At 45.0% G+C, this 19,584-nt stretch overlaps 1 protein-coding gene across 2 annotated transcripts; it reads left to right on the top strand.

Moving 5' to 3' along the window:
• Nucleotides 1-407: 407 nt before the first annotated feature.
• DYRK3 (dual specificity tyrosine phosphorylation regulated kinase 3) lies at nt 408-18,766 on the top strand. 2 transcript variants are annotated; one of them, XM_076357865.1, is made up of 3 exons: nt 408-490; nt 8,027-8,138; nt 12,115-18,766. In XM_076357865.1, exons 2-3 carry the CDS (start codon nt 8,055-8,057, stop codon nt 13,684-13,686), a joined length of 1,656 nt encoding a protein of 551 aa, XP_076213980.1. In that variant the 5' UTR covers nt 408-490; nt 8,027-8,054; the 3' UTR covers nt 13,687-18,766. The 2 variants fall into 2 exon arrangements, with proteins under 2 accessions (XP_076213980.1, XP_076213979.1); XM_076357864.1 differs by having other exon boundaries at nt 8,023-8,138.
• Nucleotides 18,767-19,584: the final 818 nt, after the last annotated feature.

Genomic DNA, 19,584 nt, shown 5'->3' with positions numbered 1-19,584 from the left:
AGCCTTTTCCTCCTCCCAAACGCTTGTGCTTTGTTCTGTGAGGGGTCTCCTGGGGCGGGGGGCACCGGCAGACGGGCTGAGGGGGGAGAGGGACGAGACACAGGCGATGAAACCCGAGGGTTTTGGATGCGGATTTAAAAACGTAACGACGTTTTGCGAGGAGGGCGCCCTCCCGGTTATCGGCCGTTCCCCGGCCCGGGGAGGCTTGCGGACGGCGGGGCCCCGTTCCCCGGCCCGGCCCTCCCGCCTCCCCCTCGCCGCCACTGCGCAGGCGCCGCCCGGCGGCGGGCGGGCGGGGGGCCGTTCCCCCGGCAACGGCCGGGCCAGTGGCGGGCGGCCGCAGCCCGACCGGAGCCTCGCCGCCCGCCGCGGCAGCGCTGGACGGCGGAGCGCGGGCAGGCGGCGGCGCGGGGCCCGGCGGGGGATGGGGGCCGTCCCCCCCCCGCCACGATGCTGCTGGGCAGGAAGCCGGAGGCGCCCCTCGGCGCAGGTGAGGCGGCGGCCGCGGGGCCGGGTCGGGTCGGGTCGGGCCGGGCCGGGCCGGGCCGGGCGGGAGGGAGGGGGCTGAGGCGGCCGCCGGGCCCTCCCCGCTGCGCCCCGACGGCAGCCACGGGGGTCCCGCGGGGAGCGGTGCCGCGGCCTCGGGGAGGGCCCGCGGGCGAGCGCGGGGCGGAGGGCCGGGGCTGGCCGGGGAGCCCGCCTCGCCCCGCTCCCCCCTTGGTTTCTCCCGTTCGCGAAACTGCCGAGCCCCGGTGCGGAGTCAGTCGCGTTAAACGTTGCAATTTTAAGTTCCTTAGCAGTATTTGCCAACAGTTACGGTGCAAACCGACACGACCTTCCCCCCCCCCCCCCCCCTTGTAGCAAATCTGCTAACCGTAATTCCCACGTATCGCTTCTAAAGGATAACCTTCTTTAAAGGATAGTCCTATCAAGTATTTAAGTGTGTGCTCGTTTTCTGTTGTCGCTCTCAATGAGGCTAGTTCGGGATTATCCTGCTTCAGGGAAAATGGGGAGTGTGTTGGTTAATGTTTCTTAAGGATGTATTTGCAGTGCAAAAGCTGATTAAAAAAAAGAGAGGCTCTAAATTGAAAGGAAAGTATCACAAATTAAGATTTCCCAAGAGCTTTGCACTCTGTTGTGGTATTAAAATATAGTCATAGTTAAATTCTAAAGATCATTTAATAAATGAACGAGAACTGATGATCTTACAGACTGTCCTGGTTTCGGCAGGGATAGAGTTAATTTCCTTCCTAGTGGCTGGTACAGTGTTTTGGATTTAGGATGAGAACAAAGTTGATAACACACCGGTGTTTTAGTTGTTGCTAGGTAATGCTTACACTAGCCAAGGACTTTTCAGCTTCCCATGCTCTACTGACTGAGGAGGCTGGAGGTGCACAAGAAGCTGGGAGGGGGCACAGCCAAACTGGCCAAAGGGACATTCCATACCATGTGACGTCATGCTCAGTACATAAACTGGGAAAAGCTGGCCGGGGGGGCCGCTGCTCGGGGACTGGCTGGGCATCGGTCAGCGGGTGGTGAGCAATTGTGCTGTGCATCACTTGTTTTGTGTATTATTATTATTATTATCATATTATTATTATCATTTTATTTCAATTATTAAACTGTTTTTATCTCAACCCACGAGTCTTTCTAACTTGTGCTCTTCCAATTCTCTCCCCCATCCCACCGGGTGGGGGGGAGTGAGCGAGCGGCTGTGTGGTGCTTAATTGCTGACTGAGATTAAACCACGACAGTCCTTTTTGGCGCCCAACGTGGGGCACGAAGGGTTTGAGATAATAACAGATTAACCGGAGTGTATTAAGGAACTTATATCTGTTAATAGTTGAGGGTCACAATGTTGGTTTCTCTGTTCTCGATATTGATTTGTATAATCTGCATCGCGCTCTTTTTCCTGCTGTACATGTTAAAGATTGGTGTTGGGTTTTGCAGTTTGCTGTGGTCTGCAGTGAATAGTAATGTCTCGCTTGTGAGGTTTGTTTTTAGAACATTGACCTTGACGTTTCTGTGGTATGTAAACTTCGCAATGAAGCCGTTACTGTACCATGGATACCATATCGTGGAGACAACTAGCAATTGCAGTAACTTTTCTGAGAGTTTTTTTACAGAGGAAATACAGAATGGCAGTGTCACTACCTTCTTCTATGATGTTTCCTCCTTCATTACAGTAATTTTTCAGTATTTTGAGCATCCTTGGGCAGTTCAGATACTTCTATTAATACTTCTTGGGAATATTGTTTCGGTTTTGTCTAAAGTTGGTAAGCAATTTAAGAATATCATCCAGAGATCTGCCCCAAGGGTGAATAATTATGAGTGGCAGGGTGTGTGGGACAAGATGGGCAAGTACCTAGGCCAATGGGCACCCCCAGTGTTTTGGAACTTCACCCCTGAGCAAGTGCAGAATCCTGAAAAGTTAGTAGAATATTTGGAAAAAGTATGCTGTCACCCTGGCAACTCTAGAGAGATGCAACTCATTGCAACGTGCTGGGGCCTGGCCCATGCCTACCGAGCCCTGTTCAACACTACTCAGTACCCTCAAAGGGAAGAGAAGGTCTCTGGCTCTGACAGTAAAACGACACGCACTGCGGCCACTCAGACCCGGGCAACAGGCCGTGCAGCCACTCAAACCCGGGCAACACGCACTACGGCCACTCCAACCCCGGCGACAGGCTCTGCGGCCACTCAGACCCCGGCGACAGGCCCTGTGGCCACTCCAACCCCGGCGACAGGCCCTGCAGCCACTCCAACCCCGGCGACATGCACTGCGGCCACTCCAACCCCGGCGACAGGCCCTGCGGCCACTCCAACCCCGGCGACATGCACTGCGGCCACTCCAACCCCGGCGACAGGCCCTGCGGCCACTCAGACCCCGGCGACAGGCCCTGCGGCCACTCCAACCCCGGCGACATGCACTGCGGCCACTCCAACCCCAGCAACAGGCCCTGCGGCCACTCAGACTCCGGTGACATGCACTTGCACTGCGGCCACTCCAACCCCAGCAACAGGCCCTGCGGCCACTCAGACTCCGGTGACATGCACTTGCACTGCGGCCACTCCAACCCCGGCGACATGCACTGCGGCCACTCCAACCCCGGCGACATGCACTGCAGCCACTCCAACCCCAGCAACAGGCCCTGCGGCCACTCAGACTCCGGTGACATGCACTTGCACTGCGGCCACTCCAACCCCGGCGACATGCACTGCGGCCACTCCAACCCCAGCGACATGCACTGCGGCCACTCCAACCCCGGCAACAGGCCCTGCGGCCACTCAGACTCCGGTGACATGCACTTGCACTGCGGCCACTCCAACCCCAGCAACACGCCCTGTGGCTGAACCAAAGAACGAGCCTGTGCCAGTATCAGTCGCCCCTGTACACAAGAAGAAATCTTGGAAGCGGAAGTCAGCTCGTTTAGTAAGGGAGGAAGAAGCTTCTTCTAAAAGGGAACCGGAGGAAGAAGTATACGAGACAGATGACCCTAGAGAAGGACCATCACGAGAACGGGAGGAGGAAAGCCGGCCGCTGATCGGGGAGGAGGAAGAGGAAGAACTCATAAACGAGACAGTGACCACCCGATCTCTATCCCTGAGTGAGCTGCGAGATATACGAAAAGATTTCAGCCGCCGTCCAGGTGAGCATATTGTCACCTGGCTGCTCCGATGCTGGGATAATGGGGCCAGTAGCCTGGAATTAGAGGGTAGGGAAGCCAAGCAGCTGGGATCCCTTTCTAGGGAAGGGGGCATTGACAAAGCAATTGGAAAAGGGACAACCGGGTTTACTGGACTGTGTGGATTCGGTGGCCTGGCACATCAGACCCACAGAAGTATAAGGCTCTGGTAGACACCGGTGCACAGTGTACCCTAATGCCATCAAGATATATAGGAACAGAACCCATCTATATTTCTGGGGTGACGGGGGGATCCCAACAGCTATCTGTATTGGAAGCCGAAGTGAGTCTAACTGGGAATGGGTGGCAGAAGCACCCCATTGTGACTGGCCCAGATGCTCCGTGCATCCTTGGCATAGACTACCTCAGGAGAGGGTATTTCAAGGACCCAAAAGGGTACAGGTGGGCTTTTGGTATAGCTGCCTTGGAGACGGAGGAGATTAAACAGCTGTCCACCTTGCCTGGTCTCTCGGAGGACCCTTCTGTTGTGGGGTTGCTGAAGGTCGAAGACCAACAAGTGCCAATCGCTACCACCACAGTGCACCGGCGGCAATATCGCACCAACCGAGACTCCCTGATTCCCATTCATGAGCTGATTCGTCGACTGGAGAGCCAAGGAGTGATCAGCAAGACCCACTCACCCTTTAACAGTCCCATATGGCCAGTGCGGAAGTCTAATGGAGAGTGGAGACTAACAGTAGACTATCGTGGCCTAAATGAAGTCACGCCACCGCTGAGTGCTGCTGTGCCAGACATGCTAGAACTTCAATATGAATTGGAATCAAAGGCAGCCAAGTGGTATGCCACAATTGATATTGCTAATGCATTTTTCTCAATCCCTTTGGCAGCAGAGTGCAGGCCACAGTTTGCTTTCACTTGGAGGGGCGTTCAGTACACCTGGAACCGACTGCCCCAGGGGTGGAAACACAGCCCTACCATTTGCCATGGACTGATCCAGACTGCATTAGAACAGGGTGGAGCTCCAGAACACCTGCAATACATTGATGATATCATCGTGTGGGGCAACACAGCAGAAGAAGTTTTTGAAAAAGGGAAGGAAATAGTCCAAATCCTGCTGAAGGCCGGTTTTGCCATAAAACAAAGTAAGGTCAAGGGACCTGCACAGGAGATCCAGTTTTTAGGAATAAAATGGCAAGATGGACGTCGTCAGATCCCAATAGATGTGATCAACAAAATAACAGCCATGTCTCCACCAACTAGCAAAAAAGAAACACAAGCTTTCTTAGGCGTGGTGGGTTTTTGGAGAATGCACATTCCAAATTACAGTCTGATTGTAAACCCTCTCTATCAAGTGACCCGAAAGAAGAACGATTTCAAATGGGGCCCTGAGCAACGACAAGCTTTTGAACAAATTAAACGGGAGATAGTTCATGCAGTAGCCCTGGGGCCAGTCCGGGCAGGGCAAGATGTAAAAAATGTGCTCTATACCGCAGCCGGGGAGAATGGCCCTACCTGGAGCCTCTGGCAGAAAGCACCAGGGGAGACTCGAGGTCGACCCCTAGGGTTTTGGAGTCGGGGATACAGAGGATCCGAGGCCCGCTATACTCCAACTGAAAAAGAGATATTAGCAGCATATGAAGGGGTTCGAGCTGCTTCAGAAGTGATCGGCACTGAAGCACAGCTCCTCCTGGCACCCCGACTGCCGGTGCTGGGCTGGATGTTCAGAGGGAGGGTCCCCTGTACACATCATGCAACTGATGCTACATGGAGTAAGTGGGTCGCACTAATCACACAACGGGCTCGAATAGGAAACCCCAGTCGCCCAGGAATTCTGGAAGTGATCATGGATTGGCCAGAGGGCAAAGATTTTGGAATATTGCCAGAGGAGGAGGTAACGCGTGCTGAAGAGGCCCCAATGTATAATGAACTACCAGAAAATGAGAAGCAATATGCCCTGTTCACTGATGGGTCCTGTCGTCTTGTGGGAAAACATCGGAGGTGGAAAGCTGCTGTATGGAGTCCTATGCGACAAGTTGTAGAAACGGCTGAAGGAGAAGGTGAATCAAGCCAATTTGCAGAAGTAAAGGCCATCCAGCTGGCTTTAGACATTGCTGACCGAGAAAAGTGGCCAGTGCTCTATCTCTATACTGACTCATGGATGGTGGCAAATGCCCTGTGGGGGTGGTTGCAGCAATGGAAGCAGAGCAACTGGCAGCGCAGAGGCAAACCCATCTGGGCTGCCGCATTGTGGCAAGATATTGCTGCCCGGGTGGAGAACCTGGTTGTAAAAGTCCGTCACGTAGATGCTCACGTACCCAAGAGTCGGGCCACTGAAGAACATCAAAACAACCAGCAGGTGGATCAGGCTGCTAAGATTGAAGTGGCTCAGGTGGATCTGGACTGGCAACATAAGGGTGAATTATTTCTAGCTCGGTGGGCCCATGACACCTCAGGTCACCAAGGAAGAGATGCAACATACAGATGGGCTCGTGATCGAGGGGTGGACTTGACCATGGACACTATAGCCCAGGTTATCCATGAATGCGAAACATGTGCTGCAATCAAGCAAGCCAAACGGTTAAAGCCTTTTTGGTATGGAGGACGATGGTTGAAATATAAATATGGGGAGGCCTGGCAGATCGATTATATCACACTCCCACAAACCCGCCAAGGCAAGCGCCACGTGCTTACAATGGTGGAGGCAACCACCGGATGGCTGGAAACATATCCCGTGCCCCATGCCACTGCCCGGAACACTATCCTGGGCCTTGAAAAGCAAGTCCTATGGCGACATGGCACCCCAGAAAGAATTGAGTCAGACAATGGGACTCATTTCCGAAACAACCTCATAGACACCTGGGCCAAAGAGCACGGCATTGAGTGGGTGTATCACATCCCCTATCATGCACCAGCTTCTGGGAAAATTGAACGATACAATGGACTGTTAAAGACTACGCTGAGAGCAATGGGTGGTGGGACATTCAAACATTGGGATACGCATTTAGCAAAGGCCACCTGGTTAGTCAACACTCGGGGATCTGCCAATCGAGCAGGCCCTGCCCAGTCAGAACTTTTACGTACTGTAGATGGGAATAAAGTCCCTGTAGTGCACATAAAAAATATGCTGGGGAAGACAGTCTGGGTTATTCCTGCCTCAGGCAGAGGCAGACCCATCCGTGGGATTGCTTTTGCTCAAGGACCTGGGTGCACTTGGTGGATAATGCGGAAGGATGGGGAAGTCCGATGTGTGCCTCAAGGGGATTTGATTTTGGGTGAGAATAGCCAATGATCTGAATTATGTGATGTTAAGTACTAATTATAGTTATAATAGTTATACTAATAATACACAGATATACTAATAATACTAATAATATTATATGCCATACTAATGTTATTATAATAAGAATCACCCAGATTAATGAAGAATAACTTCAGTGAAACCAAGCAAAGCACAGTGATGATGGTACCAGAACTGACTTCAACCTGAAACAATCCAACACCACATACCATCTCCATTTTTCCTGCCCTGAAAGATTATTATGACAGATGGAGCCCGAAGTCATGGACTAAATGAACTCACCGAACATTTTAGAGGGATGGCCCACAGATGAAGGGAATGATATCTGTGTATGTGTGTATATATATATATAAAAGGGGGTGGTGATTAATGAAAATGTACTGGAAAATGTGAGACTTGAGCATGATGCAAATGGTATAGAATAAGGGGTGGATATTGTCCTGGTTTCGGCAGGGATAGAGTTAATTTCCTTCCTAGTGGCTGGTACAGTGTTTTGGATTTAGGATGAGAACAAAGTTGATAACACACCGGTGTTTTAGTTGTTGCTAGGTAATGCTTACACTAGCCAAGGACTTTTCAGCTTCCCATGCTCTACTGACTGAGGAGGCTGGAGGTGCACAAGAAGCTGGGAGGGGGCACAGCCAAACTGGCCAAAGGGACATTCCATACCATGTGACGTCATGCTCAGTACATAAACTGGGAAAAGCTGGCCGGGGGGGCCGCTGCTCGGGGACTGGCTGGGCATCGGTCAGCGGGTGGTGAGCAATTGTGCTGTGCATCACTTGTTTTGTGTATTATTATTATTATTATCATATTATTATTATCATTTTATTTCAATTATTAAACTGTTTTTATCTCAACCCACGAGTCTTTCTAACTTGTGCTCTTCCAATTCTCTCCCCCATCCCACCGGGTGGGGGGGAGTGAGCGAGCGGCTGTGTGGTGCTTAATTGCTGACTGAGATTAAACCACGACACAGACTAAAATGTGCTAAGTGAGATACATTTCAGCATTTGTCTCTGTCTGTATCAACGTGAACTGTTGTGACTAACTGGTTTGTATATGGCATGTTTCCAGCCAGGTTTGGAGATGGATTATATGACTCCTATATGAGGATAGATCAGATTAGGTACCAAGACTCTACAAATGAAGAACACAGCCCCTCAGGACTTCCTTCCCTTGGAAGATCTAATGTGAGTATTTTAAAGTTATCTGGGTCTTCACCGCGTTGTGTTGTGTGGCAGCGAAAACTGTCAAGGAGTTAGACATCTCACTGTAGAGAATAAATTAAAAAAGTGGGATGTTGCAGCTTTGTAGTAGCTTATTAACGTTATTGCTTTTACTAAGCATAAAAATGATGTGGTATTGTGTTCAGTGCAGAACTTGCTAGGCAGCCTCAGAAATCCTATCTTACTATCCTCAGCTCATGTTTTAATCAAGAAAGTTATTTTACAAATGGTTGAAGTGTTCCGTGTGTCACCTTGTATGTTGATAAGGATGTAAATCCACACGTGCTTTGCTTTAACTCTTGCACGTTTCCATTTTAGTTTCCCTTGTGAAAATTCCAAGAGATACGTACTTACGAACAGCAGAAGGAGCAGTGTGGGTTTGCATGGCTGTCAAACATCTTACAAAAGTATCTTTCTCCTCTGAAAACTTTGGCATTATCTGCCACTACGTTTGCTAGCAAAATAGCTCTTTATGGACTGAAGGTGTTAACGTGCTTCTTTGTAAGTGCTGTGTTTCCTCAGCAGATGTGGAGTTACGAGATCTTTCCCTAACTCGATTCAACTGAGCAGTAGTGGTCGTGTTTAGCTGTACAGTGATCTGACCTTTATATGGTTTTTAAACGTGTTTTGGCTCTTGTTGAATTCTGGCAGAAGTGAAGGAGCTTGAGCTTAAAAAAACCCGCTCTCTAAAATGTGAAAATAGACATTTCACTGAGTAAGATGCGTTTGAAAATCATCACCTTGTGGGAATTTATTGTAACAGATATTAGTAATTAATGTGGTCTGTGCTGTTCACTGAGCAAACTCAGTAGCATGGGTCTGTGTTTTCCCTTTTTGGCAATGTTGAGGGATAGCAGAAGAAATGTAGAGATTTGTTGAGTAGTAGAGTTTGAAGAGTAGTGTTCATAACTGAACAGGAATCCATAGGATGGAACTATCTAGTTAAATACAAATATAACTCCATGAATATTTAGTTTCCCTGGTGTATCTTATTTTTCATCTGTATTTTGTCCATCAAGCCTGTTAACTTCTTAAGGCAAGATTAAGGATTATAAAATGCCTAGTTTTGCCGTAATGACACATCAAAAAATACCACCTTAGTGGCATCTTGCGAGCAGGAACTGAGATGAAGCATGCAAGGATGAAAATCATGATGCTCAATTTTAATGGGAAAGTATCTGGAATTAAGTGATATTTGGTTTCCTTCTTGCAAGATTTTTGTATTACAGTGTAATGTTACATGAGAATTGAAAACTTCTGAGGTCTGCAGCTGTCCATTCTTTTCATCTTCGCTATAAGAGAACATAAATGTCTCTGCTTTGAGAATACATGCTTTTAGTTCAGTTTGTTTAATTCAGTATTCAGAAAATAACTGATGCACTTTTGCAAAACCACCTGTATAGGAACTGGGTTAACTGTTTCCTTCTCAATTAATATGAAGTTTTGTAAATACGTGAAGATCTTCAACAGGGTGCCACTTGTGTTGTCTGTCTAATTTCTTGGCTGCTAATAGCACTTTATCGATAAAACAAAACCTGTGCAGCCTGTGATTTGTAAAAGAAAGCTGTTGAAAGAAAGCTGATGTTCCCAGAAGTCATCTGACTTTAAGTGCAGCTCTTCTGAGTTCAAGTTAGGATTGATCTATATTTGTGTCTGACTGTCATGTGGCAAGTGATTTTGGTAGTCCTCTAAGAATGAAAATGTAGTCCTTACTACTGAATGGCTGTTGAGTCGGGTTTGAGATTTAAAGCTGTAGTTTCTTCACTAAGAAATAGTTCCGGGATAAACAGAATCGTGAATTCCTTGTTTATTTAGGGATTCAAAGGTACAGAATGTTTGCCACAAACAGCATTAGCAGAGTTGCTATTGCTCCTGAATAGGGAATATTTAGATGTAGCGCTGTTTGCAAGGCTTTCACACTTTTATCATGTTGCTACAATTTATGACATTCAGACTGTTAACACCATTTTTCCGAAACCAAATAGTTGAAAGACATTTGTGCAATACAGTAGCACGTTTTGAAGTCTTGGTGCTTGCTTAATTCATTTATCCAGCTAGAGAAGGCTGCTCCGCAGAGCCCTGCTGGTACAAACTCCCATGGCAGTGTTCTGCGTTAGGGTGGCTGTCTGCAAAGGTGCAGTCGTGTCCATTCTAAGTCACTGATAAAAAGCTGCTTCTGTTGTGCATACAATTGAAACCCGTGTAGGGAGGATATCGAGTTTTGATTGCAAAGGTGAAAATAAGACTTCTACTGTAGAAGGACAGCCTTGTTTTGGTTTGGTTTTTCCCCCTCTCTCCTGCCCCCCTGGAAAACTTCAGAAAACAAACAAGTGTGAACCTTGTTCTGTGCTTATGTTCTCTGTTTATTTGTAAACTTACTGTTTGAGTCTCCTGGACTGAACAGTCTTGTAGCCAGTTCCGAAAATATGTCATTCTTATCTCGGAGGTTCAGCCAGACTCCGAGAAAAAAGGCGTTTATTCTAAGTTACCAGGGTTGGGCTTTGTTTTTTTATTTAAGACTTTCTGGAAAGGCGTGTCTCTTACAGTACACTGTATTTTTGGGTCGATAGGACTCAGAGTAGTGGAACTTAGCAGGATATATCCGATGGCCCCTAGTCACCACTGATAAGGACTGACTTTTGCAGGAAATGCCCATCTTTGAGGGCTTGTGAACAAGGGCAAACATTTCAAGGCAGCACCAACAAACAGAGTCTTAAGAGGCGTGTGTAGTTGTTTTTGGCAAGAACGTTCGCTTCCCTTATTTACTGTCTGTGCCGAGATGTTGGATTGTATGTAACTAAAAAGGAATTTGGTTTTATTGCTGTGGATCTGCAGGTTTATTTATAATTTTTGTTTGATTCCTGTGTAGTTATTTTGGTTTTCAGGGATTCGGTTTGGCATGTGTCTCAAATCTTTATTTTTAGATTAAAGGACAAAATGGAAAACAGATGTTGCTACTCTAGTCAAGGCTTCTTCAGTGTTGCACAGGATAAGACAACACCTCTCTGCTGTCTCTCAGCATGGAGTGTCAGTGAGTAGAAAAGGGGAATAACTGCTGTTCAAGTAAGGAACTGAACTCCAGGAGTTGAGCATTTAATAATTTGTAAAAATGACAAGCCTGAAAAATTTCACAGTGCTTTTCTCACCTTCTGTGAGTTCATTTCAGATGTAAATATTTTAACATATGGCAGTAAGAGGCAGTGGTTACAGACTACTGTCAACACAGTTGGAGTAAGAGAGCTTCTTGATTATTCAAAGCTTCCAGGTCTGTCTGAAGATAGTTGTGCAGCTATCACGATTTTAAAAGGAGTTGTGGATATGATGATGTTTTCCCCTTCAAAGAAAAAACATCAATTTAAAAAAAAAAAAGTATGGTTTATCTTGTCTCACTCTGTCATCCTTTTGCTCCTTGTTCAGCTTGGTTACACCAGCCTTATGCCACTTGCTGTTGTTTCTTTGTCTCCTTTGGCACACTTGTCTTTGCAATATTGCTAACGCTTCTCTGCACATTCATGTTCTGTTGCACGTTTCAGACAGGTGCAAGTTGCATCTGTCGTTGGTTGTGTTTGCTGCACCCACATTTAAAGCTAAACATAGCTGTTCCCCCGGCTGTTTGCTGACTACGTGCATACTGGTGGAGATAGGTATTGTGTCCTTGTTTGAGCGTTTGACTCTCTAGGGTTTACCCTTTATGGACTTAAAAACACACTACGTTTGTGCAAGTGCTTGTTTCAGTAAGCTGCATTCTCTTTGTGTACCCTTCTATAACTATGCTTGTAACTTGAGTTAGTTTAGCGTTTTTGTATTTTGTATTTGTTCCTCACAGAAATGCAAAACCTGTCAATGTTGCTGTTTTTGTTTTACGTGGTATTGATTTTATTCTTAGTCCGTGCTTTAAAAGATAAAGTAAAGCTTATTTTTTTTGTTTTTCCATCTGTAGGTTTCTAGCAACAAACTCGCAATGAAGGATCACCCTCTGACTGGAAGTCAGGTCAAAGTGGAGCAATTATTTGAGGACTCTGGCAACAGAAGGAGTAGCACTCTTCAGTCTGCAGGAATTACTGGTTCAGAAAGATCTCTTCCTTCCCTGACAAAAGATAAAAGTATAGAGAGCATAAGCACTTCTAAAGGTGGTGGTAGTTCCTCAAAAGCACATAAAGCCATTTCCCAAGCTCCAGAGCAAGCTGTCAAACAGTACAAACATCAGTTATCTGCTTATGAGCAGCAAGAGATATTTAATTTTTCTGAAATTTACTTTGTGGGTCCAGCTGCAAAAAAGAGGCAAGGAGTTATTGGTGGTCCCAACAATGGAGGTTATGATGACGACCAAGGCAGCTACATTCACGTGCCCCATGACCATCTTGCTTACCGGTATGAAGTACTCAAAATCATTGGCAAGGGCAGTTTTGGACAAGTTGCTAAAGTCTACGATCACAAACTCCACCAACACTTAGCCTTAAAGATGGTTCGCAATGAAAAGAGATTCCATCGCCAAGCAGCAGAAGAAATCCGGATTCTGGAGCATCTGAAGAAGCAGGATAAAACGGGCAGTATGAATGTTATTCACATGCTGGAAAGCTTCACCTTTCGGAACCACATCTGTATGACCTTTGAACTCTTGAGTATGAACCTGTATGAGCTGATTAAAAGAAATAAGTTTCAGGGCTTCAGTATCCAACTGGTGCGCAAGTTTGCTCACTCTATACTGCAGTGCTTGGATGCCCTTTATAGAAACAAAATCATACACTGTGACTTGAAGCCGGAAAATATCCTCCTAAAACAGCAAGGGAGGAGTGGAATCAAGGTTATAGATTTTGGGTCCAGCTGTTTTGAGCACCAAAGAGTCTACACATATATTCAGTCTCGATTTTATCGGGCGCCAGAGGTAATTCTGGGCAGTCGCTATGGGATGCCCATAGACATGTGGAGTTTTGGCTGTATTCTGGTGGAGCTGTTGACTGGCTACCCTCTTTTTCCTGGAGAGGATGAAGGAGACCAACTGGCTTGTATGATGGAACTTCTTGGAGTCCCACCTCAGAAGCTTTTGGATCAATCCAAGCGAGCCAAGAACTTCATCAGCTCTAAGGGTCATCCTCGCTACTGCACTGTGACTATGCACGCAGACGGAAGAGTGACCCTTAATGGGAGTCGATCGCGCCGGGGTAAAATACGAGGCGCTCCAGGGAACAAAGACTGGGTGACAGCACTGAAAGGCTGTGACGATCCCTTGTTTATAGAGTTCTTAAAAGAATGTCTCAGCTGGGATCCTTCTGTACGCATGACTCCGAGTCAAGCTTTAAGGCACCCTTGGATTTGTAAACGAATGCCCAAACCACCCAGCACTGATAAAACCTCCAATAAACGGATTTCTAGCTATACAAGTTCTCTCACAGGAATAGGTTCCAAGTTGCCTCCTGTAGTTGGAGTAGCGAACAAGCTGAGGGCTAACTTAACGTCCGACTCCAATGGCAGTATACCTCTATGTACTGTGCTGCCCAAACTGGTCAGCTAATAGAGAACTATGTATTTCCAGAATACGTACCTTGTATTTTAATTGTTTGCTAATAATGTGTAAGGAAGCTAAATGCAGAGGTTTTTAATGGATTTACTTTTTATTAGAGGCTAAATCTTGAATATAAAAAGTTCAGTCAACATGTACACATTTAAAGGGCTAACTTTTATCCGATTGTTTCACTCACAATGTGGTGCATATTACATCACTGGGTAGGTCAGCTCAGCTGTTGAGTAAAACGACAGTTTGGCAGACGTGCTATTTAATAATGCTGTTTTAGAAATCAGACTATTTCTTATCAGGACGGTTTAACAGATCCTTTTGCTTAAGACAGCAAGGGAAATTGATTTAAAATATGTATTTTCAGTTAATCTCCAACTGAACTCTTTTTATTCTGGGGACAGTTTTTACATCTAATGTCAAAAGCACAAATGTGTTAATGTAATGCATTAGGAACTTACTTGCAAATTGCTAACTTCTGTTTGAAGAATTTGATTTCTCTGCGCTGCTTTTCCCTTATCTATCCTGACTGAGATTTTTAAAAATACCATGGAATGTAGACACCAAAGGAATTTGGTGTTGAAATTTTATCGTCTGATTTTTGTTTTGGGTTTTTTTTTCCCCAAAGGAGCATAGAAATGCCATGGAACACAGGATATATCTAAATAAAACTACTAACTTCCGTACACTTGCTATTTCCCTTAAAAGTCTATAGAAAGCTGGTAGGGGAATTCAAGATCAGGACTGGCCTGTCACAAGTGTGGGCCAGTTTGTTCAGGGCTAATGAATCAGTCATAGGTTTCTTTGGAGCTCAAATGGAAATCGTCAGTTCTGCCAGATGTGTGCGTGTGTGTTTGTTTTCCTGTGTTGTTCCCAAAACAAAAATGTTGAGCTTAAAGAGCATGTTTTATATACATGTTTGAGATTCTGGTCATTTTAAAAATTTCTTTTTTTGTGTGTAGAGTGAATTCCATTGAATTACATGGAGCTCTCTTAATAAAAAGCAAACGTGCCACCCCTATCAGGGGGCCCAGGACTGTAACTAGAAAATGGGGGCGAGGGGGCACACCTAATGATTGGAAGCGTGCTCTGAAATCTAAGCATAATTTGTAAAATATCAGGGGAGATTGATAAGGTGCAAGAACTGGTGGATCCAAATCAAAATACATTATGGGAAGAATTGCTTTATTATTTCTAATCGTATTCCTTCAGGTCTTTGAGAGAGAGATGCCTACGTTTTCTCATTCTTGAAATACGTGAGCTTTTATTTCCTCTTCCTTTATCTTCCAAGAACATGAAAAGGTGGTGTGACCTGTAATGACAACAGCACAACTCGTTCGGGTTGTTATTTCTTGCAGCCACATGGCCCGAGTCCCTTTGCAGAAACATCTGATCTCTTGCCAGGTGCCTGAACACAATTTTAAATGCCATTCGGAGCTTTTATGAACAGAAGGTTTTAAATTTAATGAGTTTCTCTGTAGCAGGCTTTTAATGTTAAAACAAGGAGACTCTCAGTATACAAACAAAGGAATTTCAGGGTGATTTTTAAGAAAAGGTGACCACGTGGTCAATACAAGACCCTCCCTCTGAGAAGATGGGGCTGCATTTTCTCCTCTGCTCTGTTTAATTACAGCACTGGTGAAATGCTGGGTGGAGGCCTGTATAAAAAGGTCAAAAAGACAGAGCCAAAGCTCCAAACTTTCCAGGACTGTTGTTTAAACTGAGGTTCTCGTGTATGTAGCTTTTCTGAGTTCTTTTGTTTTACACGTGTAAATTCAATAAGCTTAGTAATAATATTAAAATAACAGTCTAGCCTTTATCCGTGCAGCTACAAGTAACACCAGCGTGCATGGTATGTTCATGGATCACTTCATAATAATGCATGACTGGTATTTTTTATTTGGCTCAGCTGAGTGAAGTTTTATCTGAATGGAGAATCAGGGAAGTGGATTTTTGGAGGAAGTGGCAGAAGACACCATTGATTTTAGTAGAATCTCTCTAACAGATGTGGCACGTTTTCAGAAGCCAGAAAGAACTTCTTCCTCCTCTGCCCTTTATCCTATACATTTTTTTTTTTTACAAAATATACCTGGTGAGTGAGGAGAAAGGAATGTTTCAGGAGCAATAGCTTGTTAGGAAAGATGCATAGCAAAGCACTTTATATAGAGGCTGTAAAGCGATGGTAGTGTCTGGAGCCTGGCAGAAGACAGTAGAGTGTTGGCGTGCTAGGAGCTGCACAAACAGGTCTTCTCTTGGGAACACAGAGCAGTACCTTGGTTCTAAACCATTTTCATCTATAAGATGCCAAATGTAGAGTAATCATTCTCCTGTGATTTCTGGGACCTGGTTACTATGAGGTAACTTCTAATGCAACAGCCTCTGGTGTACACACAATAATCTCACTTAAGGCTGGTGCTGTAAAACTGCAGATAAAAGTAATTAGCTGGCAAGAACATTGCTTTTTATCTGGAAAATGTGTTCAGCGTGACCTGACTGCACAAGGTGCCTGTTATGAGTTGTGTGTGTTTGAGACTGGATCTTGCTTACTTGGGACTACTATATTTTAAAATACCAAGTGCATAGTTAACTGTCTTGCTAATTTGGGGCTCTCGTCTATATAGTCATAGTAGGTGAGAAGGAAAAGGAAGCAGCCTCAGAAGATTTTTACTGTATCGAAACGGACTTCTTCATAACCCAGGGAATACAGCCGAGAATATCGTGGTGGTGTTTCCAATTACTAAGCCCCGTTTTGTTTATAAAATGTTTGCTTTCAGTGAATAGTGTGCCCAGTATTCCCAAACTGGGAGAGCCCTGCAAGTGAGCTAATAAATCTCGTATCTGGGAGAGAGCTGAGGAATCGTCCCAGTAAACACTTGGCTTGTAGAGTTCCCTGTGAATTAGCAGAGGAGTTGCCCGCAGCCACGCGTGGAGGGTTGGACCACGGGCTGCGTTGTTGGACGGTGTCGTTTATAAAGGGTGGTGACGCTCACAGTGGCTGTCTTCACTGACATACAGTCGAATCCCAAATTCACACTTTATTCTTTGGAAAGCTAAACACTAGTGAGGTCTGAAATCGCCCCAAATCCATCATTTTCATTAGTTGTGATACTGGTTAGAATGGTAAAAGTAGTCTAAACCTAAACTTGTCTAAATAGATTAACAGAACTGCTTTTATTTTTGTGTAATTCTTTGCTTTGCGAGTTTGTTAATCTGCCAGCACTAGTGAGATTCCACTGGAACTTCAATCGTGTTCTCCTAGGAAGTTAGCACAAAACAAATGCAAATTACTTGGGTTTACAGCAAAACAGACATCACATTTATAAAAGTCACTTAAACTTGTTTTAAAATGTTCCTTATAGCGTTCCCTCTGTTTTACTGCACTGTTAGTCTCTGTATTGTAAATAACATGCTCTGTTTATTGTCTGTGTTTTTACCTGTTTCGTTTATATAAAAATATTGCTAAACCAATGACAAGGCATGAGCATCACATCCGACAGATACACGTTGCTTTTACACGGGGGTCCAAATATTGCCTGCCTGTCCAAGTTGCAAGGAGAAACTTGTTTTTGTTTGGACTCAGTGGGACAGTGAAGTATTATTCTTCCCTGCGGAACATGGTACCACAGACAGACACCCGCCCAGGCTGCGTTTAGTTCTTTACAGGTTTGATCTTAACTAAGGCCAACTGCTGAACGTGAAGCTCGTTTCACAACAGTGACCTGATTATAGAGATGATCTGCGTACAACAGATACTCTTCGCTAGAGTTTTTTATCCTTCCCATCCAGCTTGAATAGGAACTCCAGTTGTCTAACCTAAGAATTCACAACAGGCTAACTGGGAAGCTTTAAGGTGACTTTTGTGGAAGAGTGAGTGTGTTGCTCAGTCTGAAATTGTTTACAATCGTCGTGACCTGTTAGGACTTCCATGCAGTTGAAAACTTTTTAAGCACCAATTTCTCAGTAGAGGTTCTTTGCAATGGTCATCCTCTTTAAAACTACCTCCGAAATAAACCTAGGGTCCTTTTTAAAGAGATATTCACTGCAGGCTACAGCTCCTCTTTTTTTTTTTTTTCCTTGTTTAATACTAATAGCTGTTTTGGCTGTGAAACATATACATGATGATCTCAGCAATGTCTTGCTAATCCTAGCCATACAAGCAAAAGGCTGATTCTGCACCCAGAGATCTCTGCTGAAATGATTGATACAAATCCCCTGCCTGCCAAAGTTTAATACTGTTGTGGAAGTGGAGAGCCAAAATAATATGGAAAGATCTGCGGTACTTCTCTGCGGTACCCAGCTGAGATTCAAAACAAACTGCGCTGGCAGACTTTTCCTTAATGAAAAGACCTGCAGCTTTTGCATGTCTTGAGCACTCGGAGCTGTGGGTACCTGGCAGTTTTGTTTTTATATTTCGTGTTTATCACGGATACCACTTGATGGTGGGGTTTTTGGAGGGGTTTTTTGTTTGTCTTCGTTGTAGTTTGATAAGGGTTTGGGGACATGTATACACTTCATCCTTCCCATGAAAGAGCCCTTGTGTGTTCTAAAACTCCACTGCTACCTTACAATTTTTTAGCTCCCACTAACATGTAAAATCCTTGGGTCATCAGAGCAGTCTTGGATAGGTGAACGCTGTCCCCGCACTCGGAGGGTGCGGTGACTTTAATCCAAATACAGCTCTTGCCGACGGGCTAACTAGGTCAGTAAGCCTGTGTTGCTAAAAGAGTAACCCATGTTCCCTATACATAGTACTGTGCCTTATTATTTGACCAGCCTACATCTGTCTCGGTGCAATCAAATTACTATTCAGGGTTTCTTATACGTTGCAGATGTTCATGCTAAATGTCAGTGTCTAAAGAATTTACAGGTTAGCCTTTTTATTATAAATGTTGTGATGAGGTGTAATATGGTGGAGAATGTAGAAAACATACAAGGTGCACGTGAATATAACTCTGTGAAGGAACGCTTTGGAAGTCAGTCAGTCTCAAACTATGTATCTAAATGTAATGAACACATATTTCCTAAAGCTGTATTTCGGTTCATTTTTAAAAGAAAATAAATACATAATTTTCTTTAGCAACAGACTGTGCAAATTCCTAAAAGAAGTACTTGATTAAGAAAAACCAAAGTATTAATTATTTCCAGATGGTGTGCCTTACCTTGTATTGCCAGACACTACCTTCCGTGGAATCTAACTAGAGATCAGCAGAAAATTTTCAGACTCCACGTGAATGGGTGATTTCAGTGTGTCTATGCTAAACGTGATGAATGCTCTGGTCTGACAAATGTTCTTCTCGTTAACGGTGCTGTAATTAGGACATACCGAAGTTTTGCCATGACATTCTTCAGTTGTCACTTTCTTACTCAGCCCGCTAGAGATCTTTTTAAAGCCCAGAATCCTGCTTATCCCTAGGCTGAAAGGAGAAATCCAGTAATAGCCACTTAAGGAAGATTTGCTTTTATTAGAAACCTATAAATGGGTAACCTACTGTACACAAGTGGATATTGGAATAGTTTGAAGATGAAATCATGCTGCAATAAAAAGGTCTCTAGCTATGACCTGTATGATTAAACAACACGTTACATGCAGAAAGTTTGCAGGCACCACCGAGTGACTTTTTTCCTCATTTTAATATGGGTGAATGGCAGATGTTTGTTGAAAAAAAGTTTACAATCTGAAAACAGTAACAAAATATGTACATGCAGACACTTAAGTGTTCTTTGGATGTCTTTGTTTATAGTGTATGTATATACGTACGTGTAGCTATGTAGCCTGCAGGCACTGTGACTGCACTACGGTTACCGATTTTCATGGGGCAGTCTCTACGAGGATTTTGTATGACTGAGTGGCATTTGCTCAGGCACAGCACCTCATTTTAAAAAAAATAGGCTTATCTT

The sequence above is a fragment of the Aptenodytes patagonicus genome, chromosome 22 (assembly GCF_965638725.1).
Source record: "Aptenodytes patagonicus chromosome 22, bAptPat1.pri.cur, whole genome shotgun sequence".
NCBI classification, from domain to species: Eukaryota; Metazoa; Chordata; class Aves; order Sphenisciformes; family Spheniscidae; genus Aptenodytes; species Aptenodytes patagonicus.
The sequence above is the reverse complement of the archived record's forward strand: the minus strand, read 5'-3'. Positions and strand labels throughout refer to the sequence as shown.

Coding starts and splice junctions, on each gene's coding strand:
- DYRK3 (XM_076357864.1), top strand. CDS start 451: ATGCTGCTGGGCAGGAAGCCGGAGGCGCCCCTCGGCGCAG. Junction 491..8,022: donor GGAGGCGCCCCTCGGCGCAG/GTGAGGCGGCGG, acceptor GCATGTTTCCAG/CCAGGTTTGGAGATGGATTA. Junction 8,139..12,114: donor CTTCCCTTGGAAGATCTAAT/GTGAGTATTTTA, acceptor TTCCATCTGTAG/GTTTCTAGCAACAAACTCGC.